The sequence below is a fragment of the Pseudopipra pipra genome, chromosome 23 (assembly GCF_036250125.1).
Source record: "Pseudopipra pipra isolate bDixPip1 chromosome 23, bDixPip1.hap1, whole genome shotgun sequence".
In the NCBI taxonomy this organism is placed as follows: domain Eukaryota; kingdom Metazoa; phylum Chordata; class Aves; order Passeriformes; family Pipridae; genus Pseudopipra; species Pseudopipra pipra.
Window position 1 is genome coordinate 696,548 of NC_087571.1, and position 25,949 is coordinate 722,496.

General features: G+C 46.8%; 1 protein-coding gene across 3 annotated transcripts in view; it reads left to right on the plus strand.

The window, feature by feature from the left end:
* The window catches only part of ARHGAP32 (Rho GTPase activating protein 32), a 251,279-nt gene that overhangs the window by 86,382 nt on the left and 138,948 nt on the right, over positions 1-25,949 (plus strand). For all 3 annotated transcript variants that reach the window (XM_064634498.1, XM_064634496.1, XM_064634497.1), the window contains exon 2: positions 9,209-9,317. In XM_064634498.1, coding sequence (XP_064490568.1) covers positions 9,210-9,317 — 108 coding nt within the window. In that variant the 5' untranslated portion in view covers position 9,209. The remainder of the gene's footprint in view (positions 1-9,208; positions 9,318-25,949) is intronic.

The following is a 25,949-nucleotide window of genomic DNA, read 5'->3' on the forward strand; positions in this document are numbered from 1 at the left end:
AAAGGCTTTCCCTGGCTGACTGGACAAGTTCTAAATGTTGTCTCATGTTATGAACAGTTGTCACTTAGCAGCATGCAAGGCTAATTGTAGCTGATTAGCTGATTGCACTTGATCATTCCATGTGCTGAAAGCATCATTTTTCCAGTATGTGCTTCTGTGAGGAAAGACTGAATTTACCAGTCTTTGCATTGGCACTGAACTCCAAACAAACACGAGATCAGATGGATGTCCTTGGATATGGGTCAGGCCATTCTTTGCCATTTTGTGGGCTCCTTTGATCTGTGCTGCCCTTGGATTAGTGGGAGCAGATGGGGTTCAGTCCTGCTTTGTGTCATGGTGATGTTTGAAAACTCCAGCAAAGATCAGAGCAGCGTTTGCTGGGCAAGGGGGAGATGTGAGGGGAAGGGCTGGGCAGAAAAAAGCTGAATTTTAACAAGGCAAACAAAAAGAGGAGATTGCAAAGGAACTGCTGGGAGCAGGTTCTGACTGGGAGCTGATGAGATGGTCCCTGTTGGTGTCATTGGGGTGAGGGAGGGGAGTGAGGCTGAGCCCTGTTGTGGAGTGGAGATCATTCCAACCATTCTCAGTGGGAAGGAGAGGTCCAAAGGCAGGACATCCCACTGCCACTGCCCCACAAGAAATTCCTGCTGATGAGCCCAAGTTCAGGCACCTCACCAAGGCAGGAGCAGCATCTTTTCCTTCCTCTGTTCTGTGTTGAAACCTCAGAGCTGCTTGTAGCTGTTTTTTACTGGTAAATAAGAGCTCAGTGCCCTTTTCCCTGGGGGCAGTTTTTTTAATACTTTTATATTTGTTCCTGAATCAAAACAAAAGAAATCCAAGCTAGGGCTCAGTGATTCTGATTGTGCAGTGATTTCTTAATTCTTTTTCTCATACTGGGCAAAGTGATGAGAGAAACCTATTCTAGAGGAATTGTTTTTATTGACTGACACTGTGTTCTGAAAAAAAATGCCAAGCACCTACTAAAACAATGTCTTTTATGTGTTGCCAAATAATAGAGCAGGTTTGTTCAGTAATATGTATGCAAAAGCATGAGAATTCTGTAATTATTTCTATAAAGCTTTTTAATAACTAAGAACATGTCTCAGAGCTTGTAAAAGCTGAATATTCCAAGAACTTATTCTTTTCATAAAGTGCTTAAAGAAATGCCAGTTATGCAAAGCCTGAATGCAAATTCTTACAGCCCAGTTCAAAAATGCTCTTTGGTTTTCCATGTTCCAATCCCTTGCAGAGCAGGGAGTGCATTTCTCTGTACTCACTGATGGATTCAGAGCTGGATGTTGCTGAGCTGAGACATAAAACACAACCAGTGAGATGTGGGCAGTAAATGAAGCTGCCAAAACCATGGAAGAGCAGAACCAAAAGAAGGTGGGTCTGTTGACCCTCAGTTGCTCTCAGATGTGGAGAAGGTTTACGAAAGGTGTTTGAGGGCTGATCTTCCCATGTACCTACAGAACCAGGTTTTGAGGAGAAGAAACAGGAAATTACTTCTAAGCAGGCAAGATAAAATCTTTTACTCAATATTAAAATAGAGATGAGCCAACTTTTCTGATTTAGGGTATGGTTCTACATTTCTGAAGGTTTAGCTCAAGACACAGGTGAAACTTCTGAGTTTTGTAACATTCTGGTTAACTTTGATGTATTTGAATTTCCATTGGAGTGTCTGTAACTCAGTGCCTGTTTTGGCATAAGAATTTACAGAGTTAGAGGAGTTACAGAGCATTCTGAATTGGAAGGGACCCCAAGGGTTTGTGATACAGTCTGGGGTTCTCCTCTCTCCTCCTCCCTCCCTCCCCCTCGCTGGGTGTGAGAAGCATCTCCTCAGTGTTGGGTTATTCCATACCCTGAACGTCCTCAGGGGTGTCCAGGGCCTGCTGGGTGAGAACGTTTGCAGTGCCCTCCAGCCCTGGAATCACAGAATCCCAGGGTGCTTTGGGTTGGATGGGACCTTCAAGGTAATCTGGTTTCATGTCCTTTCCATGGGACACCTTCCACTAGCCCAGGTTGCTCCAAGCCCTGTCCAGCCTGGCCCTGGACACTTCCAGGGATGGAGCAGCCACAGCTTCTCTGGGCAACCTGTGCCCGGGTAAACCTCACAGTAAAGAATTCCTTCCTAATATCGAATTAAAGGATCCTTTTCAGTTTGGAGTTTTCAGTTTGCTGCAGGCTGTGGGGGCTCTGGGGCAGCTGAGGGTTTGAGGGGCTGTGTGCTGGGTCTGGGACCCTGGGAACACAACTAGGGACTGAAAGGACAGTGACCAAGGAGAGAAGGGACCTGTGGGACCTGAAAACACCTCCTTGCTAGAAATGGGAACTGTCCTGCCCAGACTTGCCCATTTGCCCACAGGTTTTAAATTCCAGGTAATCTGATTTTGTTGGTGCAACTTTTCTTTGACAGCTCAGAAAATGTGGTTTAAATATTGTTGCAAATTAGTAAACAAGGTATATATTTGGAAGTCTGAAAACTCAGTAAAACCCTCAGGCAAAATAATTGTCTGACTGTATTGGAGCTTGTATTAAAGCATGTCCTGAGAGCTGGACCAGGGCAGGGAACCAAGATGTTAATTAATCAATCTCTGCAGTGCTGTTGGCCTTCTCTGCCTCCCTCTGCACAGGAACATTCACAGTGGAAGGGTTACCATGTCCACTCTGGCATTTAAAAAATTAATCAAGTGATGGTGCTGATTGCAAAAGGATCTTTCCTTAAAATTTCCTATATTTCATTTTTTTAAAGTTTTTTAAATGTCATATGTTCTTCATTTAAGAAGAAAGATTGATGCAAAACAAAAAAGAGTTTTTTTTCTTCCTCAGTGAAAGAGATTTCAGCCAGCTCAGAGTCTCACTGAGCAGGTGGTGATACAAATCAAGAGGGAAGGCATTTGTTTTGTTCTTTAAAAAAATATTTTGTAGGAATAGAAACCCCAGAACTAAAAATATGTGTGAAGTGGGTTTGGTGACCATGTGAATTGGCTTCTAGAGCAGAATGGCAGTAACTGGATTTGGGGATCCCACATTCCCTTTGACTCCAGTGCACTGATCACATCCAGCTCAGCACTCCTGGGGGCAGGTGAGCACCAGGCTGAATTTGGAATTTGAAAATTGGAAAAACCAGAACTTTTGACACTCTGAGGGATTTTAGAACTGTCTTTGTAGCTGTAACTTACATGGTTCATTTTTGAAAGCAGTCACAACCAGTAAAATGGAATTAATCTGTCTTTGTAACAGTGCTGATCCTGTTCAGGTCTCTGTTCCCATGGCTGGGAGATTTCAAACCCAAAGATTTCCTGCTGTATCTGGGCACATGGATAAATGTGCCTGTGATTCCTGACGTTCCCAGAGAGGTGAATATGGACCAGGGAGCTGCACAGCAGGGGAAACTTGGGTTTATTTTTCAACCTCTGCTCCCCCAGCCCAGCAGTTCTCAGCCCTCAGGGACCCACAGCCCCCAGGCTGGTGTGAACTCCCAGAACCGGGGGATCAACACGAGTTCAGTGGCCCCGGGACACCCAGAGCAGGGCTGAGAAATCCAGGGACACCCAGAGCAGGGCTGAGAAATCCAGGGACACCCAGAGCAGAGAAATCCAGGGACACCCAGAGCAGAGAAATCCAGGGACACCCAGAGCAGAGAAATCCAGCCGGGCTGTGCTTGCTGCTGTTGGAATGACATTTCAGTCCAGGGCTTTTTAAATATTCTCTTATTGTAATATACTGTCACTGCCTTCGTTTTCCTTGTGCAGTGCCTTCCCAAACAATTGAATTTTGGCTCCCTGAGGACGAACTTCCATCAAAAGCAGCAATTACAGCTTTTAACTTGGTTCAGTCAGTGGCAGCAAAGCCTTTGGTTGTGCCAGGCTCTCACTCCGTGATCAAGGATTAAACACAATCCATTTAGCATTTGTTTATTTACGAGGTGGGCTCAGAACTGACCTTTTACAGCTTCAGACTGACTGCAGAAATCTTGTTTTATATAATGCACGTGGCCATAATGTAATCACGAGGGTGTTGACAAAGCTGATTGGAAACATGGGAAATGAAATCCTCTCCCAGGTCAGCACTGCCAGCCTGCACTTCCCGGCTCCTGTTCCATTTTTCCTGGGGCTCTCGGGCTATCTCAGCTTTCCACACTGTGTGATTATTTCCCCCCTTTCCAATGTGTTAGTTTGAATTTCATGGACACAGAGTTTACTTGGAAAATTGGGTTGGGGGGATGGGGGGCATGTGCATTGTAGTTTTTTCCCATCTCCCTCCTGGCATTCCCTGCTTGTGTGTGTGTGTCTGTGGTGTGAGTTTGAGGTCAGAAATGAAGATGTATCAGTGATTCTCGTGTGATTCCAACTTCTTGTCCAAGCTTTGGGTCAAATCTCAGTTCTTACTTCCTTGGGATGAAAAGGGGCAGCTCGTGACACATGAAGAGTTATCTTAATTCTGTTGTCATACGTTGTATGATGCTTTACAGCTTGATCAGTACATTTTACACCCTCTAAACCAGAATTTTCAAGGTATTTTTCTGTTGTTTCACTGTTGGATTGCAATTCTGAGCTGTGATTGATAGGGGTTGAATATTTATTACATTGGGATTCTCCACTCAGGCTGGGCTGGGTTGTTTTGGCCTTTTGTGCAAATTATTTGAGCAACATAAACACTGGTTTTTATCAGATAGTGTTTGGTTTTCGGTCTAGAGTGGTATCAGCACAGACCTTAATTAAATCGTGGCTTTTTGGGTAAAATTTATATATCTGGGAACACATCACTTTCTGTGGGGCTCTAAATCCTCCTGAATTGTTGGTTCTGTGGGGCAGAGCTGTGCTCTCACATCGCCAGAGCAATCTCCAGGCACAACAAGAGTGTGATAGAAATAATAAATAAACTAATAAATCAGTTTTCCTCAGCTCTCACCCCTTAAATTGGGGTCAGAAAGAAACACCATTGGTGGCAGAAGCAGTGAGGAAACTGCAGTCCCTGATGTCCCACGAGGAGCACGACTTAAAATCACATTTGGCATTTAATTTAGGGAGTACAGAGCCAGTGCAGAAGGGAGATGTGTCAGGCACACAATTAACTCTGATAGGAGGCTCTCAAACCACGGGGCACCTCGGGGAGTGATTTGTCACCACCCTCCCAGAGGGGATCTTTAATTGGTGTGTCATGACACCAAATCCATGACAATTGTGTTATTCCTGCTGCTGTGGGCCAGGGAACCCAACTAAGGGGAACAAAAGCTCCTGGAGGAATCCCACAATGTTTTAAAAAGCTCCATCTTTCCTCCTCCCTGTTAAAATTGAGGAGCTCTTTCCACAAATCCACTTTTTGTGATTCTTTCTCTCTTGTTCAGACAGAAGTGTGTAAATACATCAGATTGTGGATGTGGGACTCCTTCAAAGCCACAGGGAAAGTCCTTGTCTACTGGAAGTAGTATTTAATGTTTGCAGTATTATAAACAAGCAGTAATTGTAGTGTCTGTGAACATCTGTACAACAGTTATGGACAACTGTGGAGCTTATGGACATCTAGGTGAATATTCATTTACGTGATATAAAGTTTTCATTTATTTAAGATAAAATTTGTTTAATCTAAAGCTCCTGTGCTGATCACTGGTAGGTGTTTCCTGCCTTGTGATACACACTCAGGGTGTGCAGGCAGGGCTCCATAAGGCACCCAAGGGTTTCAATTCCTCATAAATAAACATGGAAATAAATGATGGGACCAGCAAATTGGATTTGAGATGGTGGAAAGGGACATCAGATGTTTGCTTGATACAGTTGTGTCACGTACAAATGTAGGAGTTCTGACTAAATTAATCAACTTGACCTCCCAGAGAACTTCAAAGGGGGGTGTGAGAGGGGCTGGGCCTGGTGTGAAATGTGCTGCAAACATTTGTTCTGGTACATTTGGTTCTCAATTTACAATGAGGAAGGTTCATTCATCTGCAGAGACATTGCTTAATGGCCTCCAAGCAGCCAGAACCTTTATTAATCTCACATTTCATGGGAAGGGCAGAGCTGCTGAGTGCTGAAAGAAGTGGCATTTTAACTGAACTGATGTTTGTGTTCTGATGGCCAAGGTTACATTTCATCCTGACTTCTCACTCATCTCCAACTCCCCTGGAATACCCAAAGGTGGCTGTTACAGAGCAGCTTCTTCAGCCTGGTTGGCCTTTAGTGCTGACGAGGTCCTTGTGTCAGTGTTTTGTGGAAGTGCTCCTTCATGTTTTCCCTTTCCATGGAAGAAAATCCATGGCAGAAACAAGAGAATTAGTCTTGTTACACTTGACATGTGTGGTGAATCAGACATGTGGATGTTGTGCTGTTTATTTGCTTTGAAAATTAAAATAATGCCAAACATATGTAATGCATAAAGATGTGTGAATATGGTTATGCCTCTGTACAATATTCCAAGCTTGGCCTGGGATGAGGGCAAGATTTTCCCAGTGGTAGGAAAACTTCCCCAGCTCTTGTTCTGAGCTTTACATGCCCAGGAGAAATAGTGTGAAAAGCAGAGTGTGTTGAGAAGCTGCTTTTTCTTCTCCTCTTCTCCCTTTCTGGCCCTTTTCCCGCCCCTGTTTCATTGCTGCAAGTGCACACAGGTTATTTTCCTTCCTTCAGGTCACTGCTGTGGAGGGAAAAGCCACCAGACTTAATCCATAAAGGACTGATATTATCTGCAGCATCTGCAGCCGTGCTTGGGCTCTGTCTCAGATGGCCTGGCATGAAATAGTTACCATTAAACATTAATCAGGGGGCACAGATGGGTGTCAAGTGCTTAGAACTGCAGCAGGGAGAGAATCTGCAGGATCATTTCCAATATTTCTGTGATGTGATGAAGTATTGAATGTCCAGCAGTAGTTGAAAATTTTGGCAAATGCTCAAAGAATTGACTGTTTTAAAAGTGCAGTTTATTTCCAGTAAAAGTCCAGAACACCTTCCATAGGAAGAATAATGGGACTATTCCAGGATCTCAGTGGGAAGGGTTTGGGAAGAGTTTATCATGGAGTTTTAGAGACATAAACAGGTTAAAGAAATAATGTGAGTAAATTGATTGTAATTGGTAAAAAGGACTGGGTGCTGTGACATCCACGTTCTGCAGGATGAGGGGACAGCTGGGAATGAGGGCCTGATTCCCAAGATTATTGGAAAATAGGACATATTATCCTCTGCACTCACCAGCACAGCCAGCAGCACATTCCTGAGGAGAAATCCAGGGGGAATTGCCAGAAGCCTGAGAGACTGTGGAGTGAATCCATTTGTACTCTAGAAAGTGCTGATAAAGATGTAAATGCAATCTCATTATTTGCCAGTCTTTAAACTGAGACAGCATCTGATAAGCTGATTGTTTGAACTGTGCTGTGGGAGGGGACCCTGATCACATCACCCTCCCTTACCTTCCATCCCAGTGGAATTGCTGTGGGATAACTTGTTTAGAATCTTTAATACAGCTGCAATATGGCCAAATCCAAACATCTGGAAATCCTCAGGGAAGCCTTACTGAGCCTTTTCAAAATCATGAGGTTAATTTAAAAAAATAAGGATTTTTAAAATCAAATTTAAAATTATTATAAATTAATGTTGTTTGTTTGTTTGTTTATCTCTTGTTTTGGAGTGGCACAACCTGGTTTCCTCTGCAACCAGCAGGTTTCACCTTCTACTTTGAGTTAAAATAAGTGGTAAACTACTGAGGGCGTAAGAACCAGGCCAGATCTCTTCCTCTTGATACACAAAGAAGGAGAAATGGAGGGGTCACCACTCTGAGCAACAAATGTTCAGGTTTTCAACCCCCAGATTATTTGAAGGCACGTTGCAAAGGTGCAGATCTCCAGTCTGAGCTGTCACTGCACCCCTTTGTTCCAGATCATGGTGTTTCTGTGCAGATTTTGTTCAGCTCTGCCCAGCTCTCACATGGGGGAGTTTTTTGTGCCTCTGGAGGGGCAGGGGATGGTTGTGGTGGGGAGGCCACACAAACCCCGGGAGCAGCATCACCCTCAGGGCTGTGAGTTTGGGCTTGGAGGCCCATCTTCCCTGGGCTGTTTTTTACTGGAGCAGGAATGTGATCACAAAGCTGTAAAATTCAGTGGGATATAATTCTGTAACCCAGCCCTGCCGTTACTGGGAGTGTTAATTACTCCATCCTTAACCCTCCTGTAGAGCACAAAGGAGAGTTAACTGCTTTGGCCCGGTGTCAAGCTGCACGTTGGGGTTTCAGAACTTCAAGTCTTGGATCTGAAGCAAAGGAGTTTTATGAACTGGCTTTCAGCAGTCGAGTGCTCTGTAAATCAGCAGAGTTAGAACCCAGCCCTGCTCTTCTGCCCATGGGTTTGCACAGCTGATTATCAGCATGGTTATATCCGAAGTAAATAAGTGGGGATCTATTAATGCAATAAAAGTCTGCCTGAATATCAGGTTTAATGAAACCAGGATGGGCAACACCAGGCTTTGAGCAGGGCTTTGGTGCCTCAGGTCTGAGCCATAATCTCTGCAAAGGCACATTTATATAAGCAGAAAGTGCAATATATATATATAGGGAGAGAGAGGCAGACAGACAGTGTGTGTGCTGTCATGTGGAGGGGCTGAGGAGCTTTCATGAATTCTTTCTCAATTTTGATTTTTGAGCCTCTGATCTCTGAGCAGGCTTGAAATATCCTTCACAGGGTATTTGAAAATTGGCCCCTTACCTGAAGAAGTTTCCCGGGCTCACATGAGGCTGATGGGAGGTGCTCACCCTTCAGATGAGATGGGGAAGGACTGTGAGGGGTTATGGCTCAGGCCATGGGGTGTGAATTTAGGTTAAGATTTGGAAGCTGCTGCCCCATTTCAGGCAGAGCCTTCAGTGACAAGGAGGGAATCAGATGTGTGTGTTTGTTCTTCCAAGGCTCCTGATGTTTGCTGGGCAATAGGAGCCATTTCCCTGAGTTGGACTGAAAATCCTCTGCATTTTCTGTGTTGTGGGACTTGCAAATTGTGCAGTGATTAAACAAAATTATCCATTGATTGGCTGGGAAGTGCAGATTTCTCTCCACCAGATTTACACTCTTGTCCTGCTTGTGTGATGAGGAAGTCAGAGGAACTCAGAAGACACTGAGATTTCTGGGTGTACAAAAGCATTTTATATTGTCATGTAACTGAGCAGCTCAACAGGCTGGATGTGAGATTCCTGAGGAATTGCCACTGAGTGTCCAACCTTCTGTCCTCCTTTGCAGAATGATGAAGTCCTCTGTCCATCCAGAAGAAGATGACTTTGTGCCAGAGCTGCAGAGGAGCATCCACCCCCGGGAGAGGCCGGACTGGGAAGAGACGCTCAGCGCGATGGTAAAACACCTGGGCTGTGCTTTATACTCATTATTGCCACTTCTGAGCACTCTACTCTTCTATCCCACTTACCCATTTACATTCCCTGAGTTTCAGCCTTTTAAATGGATTGCACAGTACTTTGAACAAGCCCCAAATGCTTCCCTTCCTCTGGCAGTGTGTCAGGGAGAGGGAAGCAGCACACTCAGCTCCTCTGCCCTGTTAATACGAGCCCCAGAGCAGGGCTGGGAGCCAATTAAAAGGTCCAGAATGTCACAACGATTTTCAGTCTGCATTAACCTCTTTTTCAGCAAGACTTCTGAGCATGAAGGCAGTTTCTTGTAAAAACATGCTCTTTGAAGCATGCAGCATTGTGAGAGAGTATGATTTTAGCAGAATGCTGGCTCAGTCCACGGGAATAAAAGCTCAGCCTGAGAGCAAACCTGCCATCAGAGGGAGCAGAGCTGCAGCAGAGCATACATAAAGGTGCTGTTCTGCTTACAGGCACTAGACCCAGACAGCTGGATTACCTTAATATATGTTTTCTTCTTAAGTGAGTGAGTAAAGCAGCTGCAGTTCCACCTCCCCAACTCCCTCCAGCATTCACTGAGTTGGGAAGGTTGGATGTTACTTCACTGGCAGCCAAACAGGGCAATCAGATCAGGTGTTTTGGGAGGTTCTCTCACCTCACAGAAGCTTGACCTGCCTTCTGTCAGCATAGGAGTGTCTGGAAGTTGTGTCTTGCTTGTTATTTTCAGATTTTCCAAATTGCCTCATTGGCAAACTAAGCTGGAGAGGGAATTGCCATCTGGGACAGACCTCAGATAGGGGAAGGTGTGACTATTCCAGGACAGCAGTGGTGCCTCTCAGGGTCAGTCTTGGCTAAGATCACTTACTGGGAAGAGCCCCCAGTGACAATTTTCCCCTGTGTTAGATCCTGGCTTCAGCCTGGAAAAGCCATCTGCTCCCTGCTCCTGGAATGGCAACAGCAGGAGAGAGGGGCTGGATGTGTCTGTGCTGCAGGACAGTCAGATCCACCTGATGTCTGGGGTTCATCCCAGTGGGTTATTTGGAGTTTAAAGCACTGTCAATACCTGGCTGGGTTGTGTGGAGTGAGTTTTGGATGAGCTGTTCTTTGTGCAACATTCAGAAAAGGGAGGGATAATGAACTCCCCGAGGGATTCTTTGAACAGGGGCACAAAGATAAGTCCTGTGGTTTACTCTTTTAAAAACGTCATCAAACCATATATAATACAATGGTAATATTTTGCTCCAAAATTTATTTTCAAGCCATAAAGAGCAACCCAAAGCATAGACTTCACCAGTGGTTTTGTCTCTGGTGTCTCTGTGCTTGTGGCTCTGCTTGACTCCTTGGTTATCCACTGTTAATGTTCATTGAATTCCAGACTGGTTTCTGTTGGGAGGGACCTTGAAGATCATCTCATTCCACCCCCTGCCAAGGGCAGGGACACCTTCCACTAGCCCAGGGTGCTCCAAGCCCTGTCCAACCTGGCCTTGGACGCTTCCAGGGATCCAGGGGCAGCCACAGATTCTCTGGGCAACCTGGGCCAGGGCCTCCCCACCCTCCCAGCCAGGAATTCCTTCCCAATATCCCATCTATCCCTGCCCTCTGGCAGAGGGAAGCCATTCCCTGTGTCCTGTCCCTCCATCCCTTGTCCCCAGTCCCTCTCCAGCTCTCCTGGAGCCCCTTTAGGCCCTGGAAGGGGCTCTCAGCTCTCCTTGGCTCCTTCTCTCCTCCAGGTGAACCCCCCCAGCTCTCCCAGCCTGTCAGTTTTGAATTTCTGCAGTTTTCACTTCCTTTATTTTTCCCCTCCTGTGTGGATGTGTTTCCTTCCCCCACCTTGGCCAGCAGTGCTCTGTGCCTGCAGTGTGGGAGCCCTGTCTGTGCTGATCAGTGCAGCTCAGGCAGCAGCTGCTCCGACCCCCCGGAGCCAGGAGTGTGCTGGGAGTCACCCTGTGCCATCTCTGTGCTGTCTGCAACCCCCAGGGTGTCTCAGAGCCGACAGGCTGTAATTCAGTGTCCCCACCTGTGACACAAGTTACCTGGCACATCTCATTTGCTGTTGTTTTGTGTCTCATTGTTGATTTACAGTGAAGGGAACCTTCCCCCGTTGTGCTCATGGACACTGTTCAGTGTTGGTTTTACATGTCACCCTTCACAGTTTTCCTCCCACAGTTCATTCACTATTCTCTAATAGTCCTAATTCACCAATTGTCCTATTAATTCACAATTTAGAACATGTTCTCTCACACAGCTCAGTGACAGTAATAGCAAAACTGAACAGTCCACTATGGAAAAGAGATTTCGAGGGTGATAAACAGGAAAACTCCCATCTTGCAGCACAGTGGTTTGGTGTGATGAAAGACAATGTGAAGCTACTGAACCTGTATTTATAATGCCTTGGATTTGTGCTCACAGGGTTGTTTTGACCTCAGGGTCCTGTGAATGCAGTGTAGATATGGAGAAAATCCTCACTTGCTCATGTTTACTGTGCTGAGTGAATCACATTTGCACTTTCAACCTCTGCCCTGTGTCCAGCCAGAGGTAATATTTAGCTGTAAATATTTGCAGGACCTTATTCAACGCTGCCACTGTTCTCTGTTTAACCAGCACATCTTCAATATTCTGCCTTTTTCCTGATCATTTTAAGCCTGAGATTTTCCCCCTCCTGCCATTCCTTCACTTCGTATTTTTAGCAGCTTCTAGTTTAGCCTTGTCCCAGAGGATGCTCCTTCCATGGGTTGTGACCATCTTACAGCACCACAATACATGGAATTCTTGGTTAGTGGTTGTTGAAGTTGCAGATTTCAGGTTTTGGTGGTGCCTGAAGTTCCAGCCCCTGGGGAATGGAGGGTTGGAGAAGTTGTTTTCTCCCCTCCATTGCTTCCCCTGGAGCTGGAGCCCTGGTGGGCTTTGGCACCTCACATGAATGTCACCTCTGCTAGGTGAGCAAGCACTGGGACAAGTGACACTGGCAGAGCTTGGCAGGTCCTGGCACAGGTGATTCTTCTTCCCCTGTCTCCTGACCTTTGCCTTTGTACCTGCTTTTGTACTTTGGGAAAAGGCCATTTTTTACTCACAGTTACATGAACGTACCCAAGTCATCCCTACTCTTCCTTCCCTTCTTATCCACAATATTTTTCAAAGTGCTTATTATTAATTGATGTGAGTGCTTTGTTTTGAGAGCTTTTTCTTAACAAGAAATAAATTGAAGGTCTTTCTAAATGCATGGAGGTTGAATGACCCCTGTACTGTAAATAAAAGTGACAGAAACTCTATTTTTATTATTTCTGTCATTGCCAGTTCATTCTGGGCACCTGAGCTTTGGTCCTTTGTTGGACCTTTATCGTGTTCTTTATGCTCATTATTTGTATTTTCACCCGCTTCTTAAAACTGCTTGTTTGGTTTTTGTGGTTTAGCAGGAAGACGAGGGATTTTGTGTTGGAGACCTGGTTTGTTTAGGGAGAATCCCAGAATCCCAAAATGGTTTGGGTCAGAAGGGACCTTAAAGCCCATCCAGTGCCACCCCTGCCATGGGCAGGGACACCTTCCACTGTCCCAGGTTGCTCCAAGCCCTGTCCAGCCTGGCCTTGGACACTTCCAGGGATGGGACATCCCTTCTTTGGTATTTCTGGTGGTTCTTAACTCCCTAGAGTGGTGGATCCAGCGCTGTAGGAGTTGAGGTCCAGGCTGGAGGAGCAGCAGCTCTGGCTGGACAGAGCTCCCAGGACTTGGGCATGAGGTGGCTGCTCCTCAGGGACTGCTGTGGTTTGTATTCCCCCTCAACTCATGGCTGTATTTTTAGAGTTTAGACACATATTAGACACGTTTTTTGTGGCTGTCTCAGCCCCCAATTCCCTGTGTGCTGCCATGTCCTGCTGGGTGACCTTCCCACAGCCCAGGTTTTCCTGCTCTGCTCCACTTCAGAACGTGCAGTTGGTGATAGGGACTTTCTTTGTAGAACACTTGTGGGTTCTGGGGCTTAAAAGCCATGTGTGAGCCGAGTCAAACTGCAGGATATGGATTTTCTAACATTTCTCTGAGACAGTAATGTTATTTTAAAGGAAAGGGATCTCTTTTCCTTGTCAGGTCCTGCCGAGAGCTCTGTTTCTACCTTACAAGAAATGAGGTTGTGAAAGTGCCTTTCTGTGATATTTCTCTCAGGAGGCTACAAACAGCTGTCCTCAGCCTGCATTAATTAGCAGCAATTGGTATTTGTACTCAGTATTCCCTTTAGCATGTGACCTCCTGAGTTACTCCCATCGCCTCTTCATGAGGTCAGTAAGTTGGGGTGTTCAAAAGCAGTGAGCCAACAGCTCTGCCCCAGCAGCTGCTGTGCTCAGGGACACACCTCTGTCCCCACTGCCTTTGTCTTCCACTTGTCTACATTTTGTGGGGAAGTGGATTGAAACAGTGAGACAAGTACAAAAATCTTGATTTATGCCCCCCATTGAAATTGTGCTGTCACAGAAAGGTGTCCCTGCAGCTGGGTTGACCTGGCACTGCAGATAGGGAGAAAATACTCACTCCAAGACAGAAATAGAGTTTCTTTCCTGTATATATCTATATCTATATATGTATCTGCTCTTCTGAGGCCCCACCTGCAGTGGTCTGTCCAGCTCGGGGGTCCCAGCATAAGAAGGACCTGGAGCTGCTGGAGCGAGTCTGGAGGAGGCCCTGGAGATGCTCCCAGGGCTGGAGCCCTTCTGCTCTGGAGCCAGGCTAGGAGAGCTGGGGGGTTCACCTTGAGGAGAAAAGGCTCCAGGGAGAGCTGAGAGCCCCTTCCAGTGCCTAAAGGGGCTCCAGGAGAGCTGGAGAGGGACTGGGGACAAGGGATGGAGGGACAGGATGCAGGGAATGGCTTCCCACTGCCAGAGGGCAGGGTTAGATGGGATATTGGGAAGGAATTCTTCCCTGGGAGGGTGGTGAGGCCCTGGCACAGGTTGCCCAGAGAATCTGTGGCTGCCCCTGGATCCCTGGAAGTGTCCAAGGCCAGGTTGGACGTGGCTTGGAGCAGCCTGGGCTAGTGAGAGGTGTCCCTGCCCATGGCAGGGGTGGCATTGGATGGGTTTAAGGTCCTTTCAACCCAAACCACTGGGATTCAGTGATTCTCTGTGTGCTTCTGAAAAAGTCCCTTTTCCTGCAGTGTCTGTCACTTCTTTCAGCTTTGGAAACTTTCAAAATCTGAGTCCCTGAAACCATGGCAGGGTTATTTCCCACCCTGGTGCCCCCCTGGATGGTATTTTATGGGGTCTGGAAGATCCATTGTCCATAACAGGGTTATCAGATGAAGGTTGTAGTATCCTCAGGTGTTACCAGTTTATAATCAGGTTGCCTAGGAAAGGTAAGCCTCCAAATTACAGACGGAAAATCCTCCTGAATCCTTGAATTTGACAAATGCCTAAGCGTTCAAGGAGGCAGTTTGTACACAACATCCTTTGGGGCTTATGCTGGTGGAATTTTCATAGGAAAAATAGAAGCCTATAAATATTTTAGGCAGGCAGAAGGGTTAAAGCCTGTCCTCTGAAGTCCCTGGAATAATCTGAGTTCTTATATCAGGTCAGAGGGGTTCTGAGCTCTGTAGTATTTTCAGCATTTGGTAGGGTAAGGTACCACATCTGGTGGAGGTAATAAAGGCTTTTAATGAGACCTCAATAAATCACTCTGTTAAATCTGGGACGTGAGTGAGAAGAAAACTATTTTTAAATGCAATTTATGAAAGTGTGCAGAGATTAGTGCCTTGTAAGAGTTTAAAGGAAGATTTTGTGTCCCTAGTGCAGGGTTTGTTTCTCATTCTTTGTGCAGCACTCAGCCAATGCTGCCCCAGGTCCTGATGCAAAAAGTAGAGTATGTGGGGTTTATGTTATAATTACTGTTGGTTGATTGGTTGGGTTTTAGTTCACAGAACAACAGGCATGTTTCTGATGCAGACTGATATGAATATTTCCAGGAGCTGTGGCGAAATCTGAACAAAAAGGGAGCGTGGTGAACCCACTTGCTTGGCCCTGTCAACTGTAGTGGTTTAATGAAATGATCTAATTTCTGATTTCAGCAGGTGAGAGATGTAGTTCTAATACCCTTAAATATGTTAAAATTGATATTTTGATTTTTTTATTCCCGTGGCTTTACAGCTCTTCGTGCTTTGTACGTGTAGGGACCACAGCTGGAATTTTACAGCTGCATTTGTACTTGGGAGCTCTTAAGCCACTGTGACAGTTTTGTCAGACTGATCCTAAATTTGGGTGGGTTCTACACCCCAGACTCCTTTGGGAAAAAGATGCTTTTGAGCTCTGAATGCCCACCTGGGAAGTTCTTGTAATTTAAGAGTCCCAAATTTTAAGCTCTCAAGTACGAGGGAAAGTTTTAGGAGATAGAAAGCTGGAATTCTGGTTTTTGAAGGACTTGGACAATTCAGTAGGAATGGACTTCAGAACCGTGGAATATCCTGAGTTAGAAGAGACCCACAGAGATCATCAAAGTCCAACTCCTGACCCTGCACAGACACCCCAGCAATGCCACCCTGCCCCTGAGAGCGTTGTCCAAACGCTCCTGGAGCTCTGGCAGGGTTGGATACTGCCTTTAGATATTCCCCTTAAATACTCCAGCATTTGGCCTCTGGCTCTGAGTGCTGGGGGTCGCTGCCTTTGTTAAATGCTGTGGAAAACGTTCCCTGGCAGTTTGGAGGTGGGTTTTGTGCTGATGAAGGTTCTCAGGGTTTTCACTTGCCTGGATCAGTGGGTCAGAGTTGTGTTAATGTTGCAGAACCTGCAGCGTGTTTTCTCTGACCAGCACTTGGCAGCATTTTAATGTGGGTTTTTTCAGCTTTGGCTGCGTGGCAGGAAGGTACCAGAGATAAGGATGGAACAGAAATGGGATTGCAGGTGGTGTGTTGAAGTGACACAAACGTTATGGGGCAGTGCAGGGCACCAGACATGGGGCTGCAATAATATTTTGGTCAGAGCAGTTGTGTCTGGCACTACACCAGTAACCTATATTTCCTTTGCAAGCCACAGAGCTTGTTTTCCTTGCTCTTGCTGCATAAGTCCAGTATTTTTTCCCCTTGTTAAGCTTTTGGCAAAGGTTTGTGTTGCTGTGTGTGCCTCTGTCTCTCCCTCTTGCTTAGAGAGCCCTTTTTATTCCCCAGCCTCGCTCCCAGCACAGAGCTTGTCCCCGAGAATCTTTGGAAACTGGGACAATCACTTAATTGGCACGTTGGCTTCCATTTGGGTCTGCCAATTAAATAAGTTCAATTAAAGCAGAATGGATACCGTATTTTTGGCAGGAAGTGTTAATTCATAGCAATCATTTCATTTCCATAGGCAGTGCTATGGCAGCAGTAGTTTCTGGGTACATTTACTGGCCTTGAAGTGGGTGAACTCTTGCAGTGTTAAGACAGGAGGCAAACATTATATTTGCTAAATATTTGTTTGAAAATCTGTTTACATGCAACATTTAGGAAAGAGGGGATGATTTAGAATTTGCTAAGGCTGGAGCAGTAAGGTTTGTTCCTCCCCAGCATCACCAATTTTAATGCACCCTCCAGGTTATTGACTCTCCTGAGCCCTGGATCAGGATTCCACTGTCACGACCCTCCTCCTCTCTCCTCCCACCCCATTCCTAAGCTGATCTCTTTCTATGTGTGTTTTGTTGTCATAATTCAAGAAGTGTTACATTTGTTCCAAATGTACTTATTTGGGAGATAAAACTTGTAATTTCTTTGTCAATCACTTTTCTCTGGTCCCAGCTGCTTAAAAATGAGGTGGAACATCCAGGAAAGGAGTGTGGTTTATAAGTGGTTGTTTTTATTTGGGTTGTTTGTTTTAAAATCAGTGTTCATGGCTTCTTAGTTACCCTAATGCAGGAAAAAGATGGAGCAGGTTCTGAAAGGTTATCAATAGTTTGCTCATCAATAGTTTGCTCATCTGTCCCCTTCCATTCCTCACCCCCAAGTTAACCCCAAGAGACAAACAAAACATGTCAGACTTTGTCTTGCCGAAGGTTGTAGGCTTTAATTTTTTTGCCATGATTCAGCCTTCTTAATTATAAGGTGATGAATTATTCCCTGAAGGCATTGGTAATCTTTAGCCTGACTTTTTTATTTAAATCATTCCTTACAGTTCTGCTTTGCTGCCCCAGAATTGGTCACTGCTGTGCCGGGTGGGTCTGCGTGATGGTCTCTGGTGTTTGATCAAATCTCCTGGTTGCCAGGGCACAGATGAATCACAGAATCCCAAAATAGTTTGAGTTGGAAGGGACCTTAAAGCTCATCCAGTCCCACCCCTGCCATGGGCAGGGACACCTCCCACTAGCCCAGGTTGCTCCAAGCCCTGTTCAACCTGTCCTTGGACACTCCCAGGGCTGGGACAGCCACAGCTTCTCTGGGCAACCTGTGCCAGGGCCTGCCCACCCTCACCAATTCCAACAGCAAATCCCAGTGTTCTTGCACTGATATTCTCAGCACTTCATCTTTGCTTTAGGGTTGGTCCATGCAGATTTGTGGGATGCTGGGGGCTTTTCCCATGGAGTGGGGCTGTAACTGGTTTCTCTCCCTGGAAGGTGTGTGTCCATGTGGGTAATTGGCCTCAGCCAGCTCAGGATCCATAGGATTCTGTCTGCAACCTGCTGGTGTGGGGTTGGGGGACCTTCTGAGGAGACACCAGACTTGCTGTGCTCAGTTAGAGCTGAAAATCCCAGTTTGCTGTAACATCAGCACCTTCACCCCCCTGCCCCCCACGGGGGCCTGGGTGTGGGCTCCTCTGCGCTCGGGGCACTCCAGGCTTCCCTGGGGCAGAAATCTGCTGCCAGGGTCTGCCTGGTCCTTCCTCCCCACTGCCCACGCTCAGAGACCTCAGGACAGGTGGGGGAGTTTCTGGGATGAGGAGTTGGGAAGGGAATCACTGAACTAATCTCATTTAGGGCTACTCTAAACTGTCCCAAAGGAAGCTCAGCTTCCCTCTTTTTTGTGAGTCTGGATTGTTTCAGGGACTTGTGCTGTGCCCACAGCTGCAGCTGCAATGAGAGGATGCAGGGGACAGTACCCTGGGTCTGAAGGATTGGGGTGGGAGTTTAAAACATTGGCTTTACCTCTGCAAGCCAGGCTATCACCAAACTGTACCCTCAGGCCAACAGTGCTCCTGAAGAGCCTCTGCTTCAGAGGGTGTAAAAGAAGTTTCAGTGTCTGTATGTTCTTGATTTGCTCTGTGACTTGTACTGCAAACAAATATTCTCTGCTTGAAAACACCCAAAGCTGCTCTTTGGTGTGGATGCAGAAATGAAGGTTGTAACTGTTGCCTCTTGCTGTGTGGCACAACATTTGCCCTGTGTTGGTTTGTGCCTCCCTGGCTGCCTGGGGCTGGTCTGGACAGACAGTCTGGGCTGTTCCAGGTGCATCCCTGTGTAGGAGAGGCTTCTTAATTTGAGGGGTTTTTCCCCTGTGCATGTGTTTTTGTGTTTATATCTCAGTCTCTGTGTTTTTCCATAAATACTGACCTTTAGGGAAAAAAATGATCCCTAATTTTTAGCTACTAATTTTATAAATGTAAGAAAACATCCTTGGAGAATGGAGGTTCTCACCCTCAGTTTCTACAGAGTTCATGTTCCTGGGGATCTGGAGAATAGGTCATCATGGAATCCCAGGATGGTTTGGGTTGGAAAGGACCTTAAACCCACCAATGCCACCCCTGCCATGGGCAAGGACACCTTCCACTATCCCAGGCTGCTCCAAGCCCCGTCCAGCCTGGCCTTGGACACTTCCAGGGATCCAGGGGCAGCCACAGCTTCTCTGGGCAACCTGGGCCAGGGCCTCCCCACCCTCACAGCCAGGAATTCCTTCCCAATATCCCATCTAACCCTGCCCTCTGCCAGTGGGAAGCCATTCCCTGTGTCCTGTCCCTCCATGCCTTGTCCCCAGTCCCTCTCCAGCTCTCCTGGAGCCCCTTTAGGCCCTGGAAGGGGCTCTCAGGTCTCCCTGGAGCCTTCTCTCCTCCAGGGTAACCCCCCCCAGCTCTCCTAGCCTGGCTCCAGAGCAGAGGGGCTCCAGCCCTGGGAGCATCTCTGTGGTCATTATTCCTCAGTGTCCTGCTCTGACCCACCTGAGTGACACCAGGTCATTTCTGGGGAGTGCTGTCCCCTCAGATGTGCCAGCACATGGCACCTTTCCCATGGGAAGGTGGCTGTGGGAATCCTGCCCAGCCAGGTGTGAGATCCCAGGCCAGGCTTTCCCCAGAACCCTTGGACAGAGTTACTGAAGTGACTCTTGTGTTGCTCAGAAGTTTCTGGCACATTCCTCCTGTGACTGTGTTGTTTAAGGGTTTCTCAGTGAGTTTGTCAGATCCCAGATTTTTGCTCATGCCATTGGAAACAGCTCTTTTCTAGAAACCAAACCTGAGCCCACAGAAATATAAATTCCTATTAGTTGTCCTGACTCAGACTCTGGGGTTAAATGCCAGGCTGCTGGTTTTTCCACATTCCCCATCTTTCTTCTGCTGCACTGGGAGAACTCTGGAGTTGCTAAGAGGATTTACCCCTATAACATAACCCCACATTGTTATTTGCATAATCACTGCTGTGGCCAGGGACTTACAGGAGTGGGATTTGCTCCTTTGAGGCTGAATCCATCCCTGTCAGTTTTTATGTGATGAGAAATTGCTTTCTACCATAACAACCTAAAGCTCCACTTGTCCTTTTATACCCAAGCTTTTTTAGCATCCCTCCTCCCTCTGGGCAGCAGCAGACTGTAGAATGAAACAGGGGCTGGGATTTTGGGGGGCTTTTTTTTTTTACTGACAAGAAACTGGAATCAAAGTATTGTGCTCATTGGCTGTTGTATTTTCTGGGGCTTTTCTCTCCAATTTATTTTGTAGGCTGTGCAGAAGAAGGGCTTTAACCCTGGCTGCCTTTCCCACGCATATTGTATGTGGGATTTTTGTTCTTAAATAAAGTACATTCCTGAGCCAGTGTGCCTTTGTGTGAGGCTTGTACTGTACCCTGCAGCTCCTGGGCTCAGAGCTTTGGGAATGGTAATCAGGCTTCACTGTAGGAATGGCAGATTCCAACTTAAAGCTGTCAGGAGTTACTCTGCTTATGCTGACCTCAGAACCAACCATTCAGCTGGGCTTGGTGCATCTCTAAAACTGTTGATTCTGTGAAAGAAAATCCAAATGTTGGACTGTTTCGTTGGAAATAATTTGGGGCCATTGGATTTATGTGCAGAGAATCAGTGAAAGGCCCTGTGTCTCTTACAGCCTCATGTGGGAAATCTTGTCCTGACGTAAAATGAACCTGCTGTGCAGAGGTGAATCTTGGTCACAGGGACAGTAACAGTGCCAAAGTGGGTCCTCAGAGCTGCCAAGCTGCTTATTCCATGTCTGGGATTCCACTTCAGTTGTTTTACATGGGAGCTGGAGGTGGTTTTATCCACATATCCATGAGCTGGAGAACTTTATTTGAAAACACAGTAGATGAATAGTTAAGAATTTATTCATTCCAGACTGATCCTTTAAACTGTGGTAAATGGATGCCCTGGACCAACTCCTTTAAGTCTCAGGAATGAGAGGTTGCCTTAATTTGCCAGCTCATGGCATTGATTAAAAGTGGGGTTTTTTGTTTTTCTTATTTCCCCTCCCTTTTGGAGGGGAGAAGCAGGAGTAGAAGATGAACATCCTGTGTGGTCCTTTGATAGGGAAGAATTCCCTGTTAACCATCAATAAGTACTGCCTAGAACAATTCAGCATTGACAGAGAATGTGGAAAATGCAATTAAAACTTCTAAACTCAACAAATGATGCACATTTAAGTGTGTTCTTTGTTGAGTGCATGTTTCTGAGCTGTGGGGTTCAGGCTGGGCACTGCCAGTGCTCAGATTTCCTTCCTGGGAGCACTTGTCGTGTTTGCAGTGGCTTTCCTCTGTCCCATTTCTCAGCTGCCATGAGGTTTTAGAGGCATCTCTGGCTGTTTCCCCACGTTGCACAGTCCCCAGACTGAGAGCTGCATTAAGAAGTCAGTCCTGGCTGTGATTCCTGGAGCCCTGGAGCTCTGCTCTGGAGCCGCCCCTGCGCCAGAGGGGATGGGAATTGTGTCCTCACATCAGGGATCGAGACACTGGCACCAAGCGGGGACTTCAGTTTGAAAAAAATGTACAATTTGAAAGGTTTCTCATCCTGAAAAACGTGATTGAGCCTTTCTGTTGGATCTCAGAGCTGTTCCTTCTCTGGGTGGTTATGGAATGTGCCCGTGCTGCGCTCTGCTGATGAGAACATGAACAGCACTGAGAGGGTTCTGAACAGCACACGGTCCCAGAAGGGTTTGGGTTGGAAGGGACCTTAAAGCTCATCTAACTCCACCCTTCCACCAGACCAGGTTGCTCCAACCTGGCCTTGAACCCTTCCAGGGTTAGGGCAGCCACAGTTTCTCTGGGCAATTAAGAAATGCAGAATTGGAGGGGGATATTTAATTTGATTTTTTATGTCTTTGGTAAAGCTGCTGTGGTATAATGAGCACATATTTTTGTTTAAATGACATTCTCAGACCTGGGTACCTAAACCAGGTGCAATTCTTCATTTTAAATGTGTCCAAATATCTCTGAAAAATGCAGCTGCAATGTGTTAATGTCACACAGACATGGTGCTTAAAAATACTTAGGGAATTCATTGGCTTCCATTAAATGAATCCATGGAAAGTGGTAACATGAAGAACTTGGAAATACTTGCATTTCCATCATGCTGCCCCTGTACATCCATTCCCATCCATTTCTGCTGTTCAGGACACTGACCCAGGTGGAACCTTGCTGTGCTTGGCACATCTTAATCCTTTTAGGGATAAATGCTGCAGAACTGGGACCTTTCCTCTGGAGTTATTTGGAGCAGCCTGGACATGGTGACTTTTGGTTTAGTAAAGCATTTTTCCTCTCCTTCCTTGACTTATTTATTGTGAAAGACCAGGATAGTTGTAGCAACATCTAAAGAGCAGAGAGAGCTTTCTCTGCCTGGAGTGTTTTGGAGACAGGGGAGCACGAACCTGAGATGGACCAAAGTTCTTCCTTCATTGTGCTCCAGGTGAACTCCTGAGGAGTTATGGGTGGTTTGGTTTTTTCCTCTCTTTTTATTTTTTCCCTCCAAGAAAATGAAGGGGAAATGAAGATGATGTAAAGGAAAGACTGTCATGGAAATGGAGCAGCATTTGGAAGCAGCTCTCTGTTTTTAGAAACAAGGCCATGTGCTGAAAGAACCCAGAGCAATCTGGTCCCTCCAAACTGGTGTTGGTGAGAGACTGAAAGTAGGAAGAGTTAGTGCCTGTCTAATAGCTACTCTTGGATTAAATTCCCACCTGCAGAAATCCCACCTGGATTCAGTGTCCTGGGTCCATCCTGACCTGCTGAGTCTTGTGTCCTACCCGTGGTACCTCCTCAGGGCTCTTTCTGTAGTGTTGTGGAAAGCCAGTTATGGGATTACTGGTGGGATTCCACGTATTCCATGGCATTACATGCAGGATTCCAGGTTTCTTGTGCATCCCAGTGTAAGCTCTTGGCTGTGGACTCTGCATTGCTTCGATATTCTCCCCTGTCGAGGATCCCAAGGTGGAAATTCCATCCCCTCGTGTTCACTGGGCTGTTGTCTTCGGTGTTCCACGTATTTTCAGGTTGTGTTACGTCTCTGGATGTGAGGGAGACGGGTTGACATGTTTTCTGATAAATGCAAGGAGACTTTTTAGGAGAAAATCCTTTCATATTATGCAGCGGAATTGGTGGATATAAATTATTTATGACTCGAGTTTTGTGTGCTGGAGAGCACAAAGCTGAAGTTTCCCAAATCATGGTTATAAATAAAAGGACCAGAAATTTCAAGTGCTTAAAGCTGAACATGCTGATCTGGGAGAGCTCCTGATTCTACTTCTGGGTTCCCTGGGAGTTTGGCAGTGACACTTGGACATCCCCAGGGAAGGGAACAGAGCTGGGGAAGGGGCTGGAGCAGCAGGAGCAGCTGAGGGAGCTGGGGGGGCTCAGCCTGGAGAAAAGGAGGCTCAGGGGGGACCTTCTGGCTCTGCAACTCCCTGACAGGAGGAGGGAGCTGAGGGGGGGGTCGGGCTCTGCTCCCAGGGAACAAGGGACAGGAGGAGAGGGAACAGCCTCAAGTTGCAACAGGGGAGGTTTAGTTTGGATATTGGGAACATCTCCTCACTGAAAGGGTGGGTAAGCATTGGAACAGGCTGCCCAGGGCAGTGGTGGAGTCGCCATCCCTGGAAGTGTTGAAAAAATATCTGGATATGGCACTCGAGGCCATGGTTTAGTGGTGACCATGGTGGTGGTGCTGGTTGATGGTTGGACTTGATCCTAAAGGTGTTTCCCAACCTGAGCAGTTCTGTGATTCTGGGGTCCATCAGGGACAGACAGAGAGCTGCTCTCCCAGGATGGCTTTAGAGCAGAGGGTTTAGTGGGATCCACCTGCCCCCCAGGCCCTGCAGGGATCTGTGACAAAACACTGAAGTTCTCCAATGTTGTCCTGCAAGGAGAGTCTTTGGGGGGCTTTTGGTGGGAGAATGTCTTAGTTTGGGGGGGGCTGGTAAAGTGGTGTCACTCAAAACCCTTCCCTGGAGAGGGGAGAGGCCTGAGGGTGCTGATAAATGAATTCCCTGCATTCTGGAGCCAGTCCTGGTTTGTTTACCAGGTTCCAGGTTGGTGCAGCAGTGACACTGAGCTGGGACAATGGGACTGAACAATTTGCATGAACAGATTTGCTCTGCAATTACCAGGTTTCCTCAGCACAGCCAGGCATGGAGAGCAGGCAAGGGAGAAGCCACTGATGATGCCAGGTAGCTTATTTTCAGATGCAAATAATCCAGTTGTTTCAAAATGATTTTTAAAATGCAATTACTGTGGCACAAAGCACAAAAGATGACAAATCTCATTTGGAGGGTTTTGTTTGTGTTCGGAGAGGAGAGTGACTTAGGGTGACATGTTGCATGCCAGGTTTGGGATCAAAATAGGTGCAAATTCGGGGTAAATAAAATGCATTTTATGTAGCTGTGTATCTTTGAATGGAAAGGAGCTGTGGTTATTTAGGAGTAATGGGGTTGCTAAAATTGCAGTAAGTTTCTATTTTGGTATCTGTCTCCTCACCAGGTTTTTTTCTGGTGTTGGTGGTACCTCCTTGTAAAGATTTCAGCTTGCACAGGATCAGTTCTGCCCTTTCCCCTCAGCTGTGAGCCTTGGAGAGCCTTGTTCTGCAGCAGAGTCCAGAGAGCTCCGGTCTAATTGGGAAAGTTAATTAGTGTATTAATTACTGTATCTCATTGTCCAGTTAAATGGACACTGACTGCTGGAAAGGGGACAGGCAGAGATCTCCTTCCAGCATGCTTTGGACAGAGCTCAGCTGGGAAGAAGAGGATAATACAAGTTTTTCCAAGAGAGCTGCTGGCATTTGGGGCTCTGGGGGTGTGAGCTGTGCCCACGCTGTTTGAGTCACATCCAGGGTAGTCTGTGCCCACTGCTGCACACTGGCTCAAAGCCCACGTTTTCTGTCAGATTGTTTATCTATTTTTATATCCCACCAGCTCCTACTGCTGATAGAGGAGAAAAACTATTTTTCTTCCTACAGAAATTCTGTTCCTTTAGAAAAATTAAGCAAGCACATCCAGCTTTGCCTTAAAGCAGCTTATGGGAATGGCACATTTATTCCTGTAATTAGTTATTTTCTGATGTAAAAGACCTCTAAGGTTTATTAAATTGGTGATCCTCTTAATGCTAAAATTCACAATGAGACTCTCAAGTGTCCTATTACATCCTGAAGTAATTGTATGCTCAGTAGGAGTCAGGCAGCCCAGGACAGGTTTATTTAAGGGAATAAATATTGTCCCTGTTTTTGTTTGGTGAGGGTCGTCCTGGAGTCCCCATGTCAAGGGAGAAATGGTTGCTCCTGCAGCCTGGTTGATTTTGTGCAAAGGAGGCCACCAGGATGATTTAAAAGGATGGAGCAGCTCTGCTGTGAGGAAAGGCTGAGAAAATTGGGATTGTTCAGCCTGGAGAAGAGAAGGCCCTGGGGTGACCTCATTGTGGCCTCCCAGTGCCTGAAGGAGCGACAGGAAAGGTGGAGAGAGACCATTGACAGGGGTCTGGAGTGCCAGGGCAAGGGGGAATGGGTTAGATGGGATATTGGGAAGGAATTGTTGGCTATGAGGGTGGTGAGGCCCTGGCACAGGTTGCCCAGAGAAGCTGTGGCTGCCCCTGGATCCCTGGAAGTGTCCAAGGCCAGGTTGGATGGGGCTTGGAGCAGCCTGGGCTAGTGGGAGGTGTCCCTGCCCATGGCAGGGGTGGCACTGGATGGGTTTAAGGTCCCTTCCAACCCAAACCATCCTGGGATTCCATGATTCTACTCCAGTTGCGTAGAGCAGGTGAACTGGACCCAAAGCCCTCGTGTGTGCCTGGGGACTGTGACAGGACCCTCAGGAGATGAGGGGCTGTAGCTGTGCCCTGAGCCTGCCTGGAGCTCGGGGGTCAGTCTCTCCCCCTGCTGCTGTTGGGTGGGATTTACAGGCAGGGGATGGTTCTGACTGACCCACTGCAGCTCTTGGTGAGGAGGGGAAGCACAGGGACATTGGACCCATGGCAAGGGAAAATCGGAGCTTCCCCTGCTGTTCATC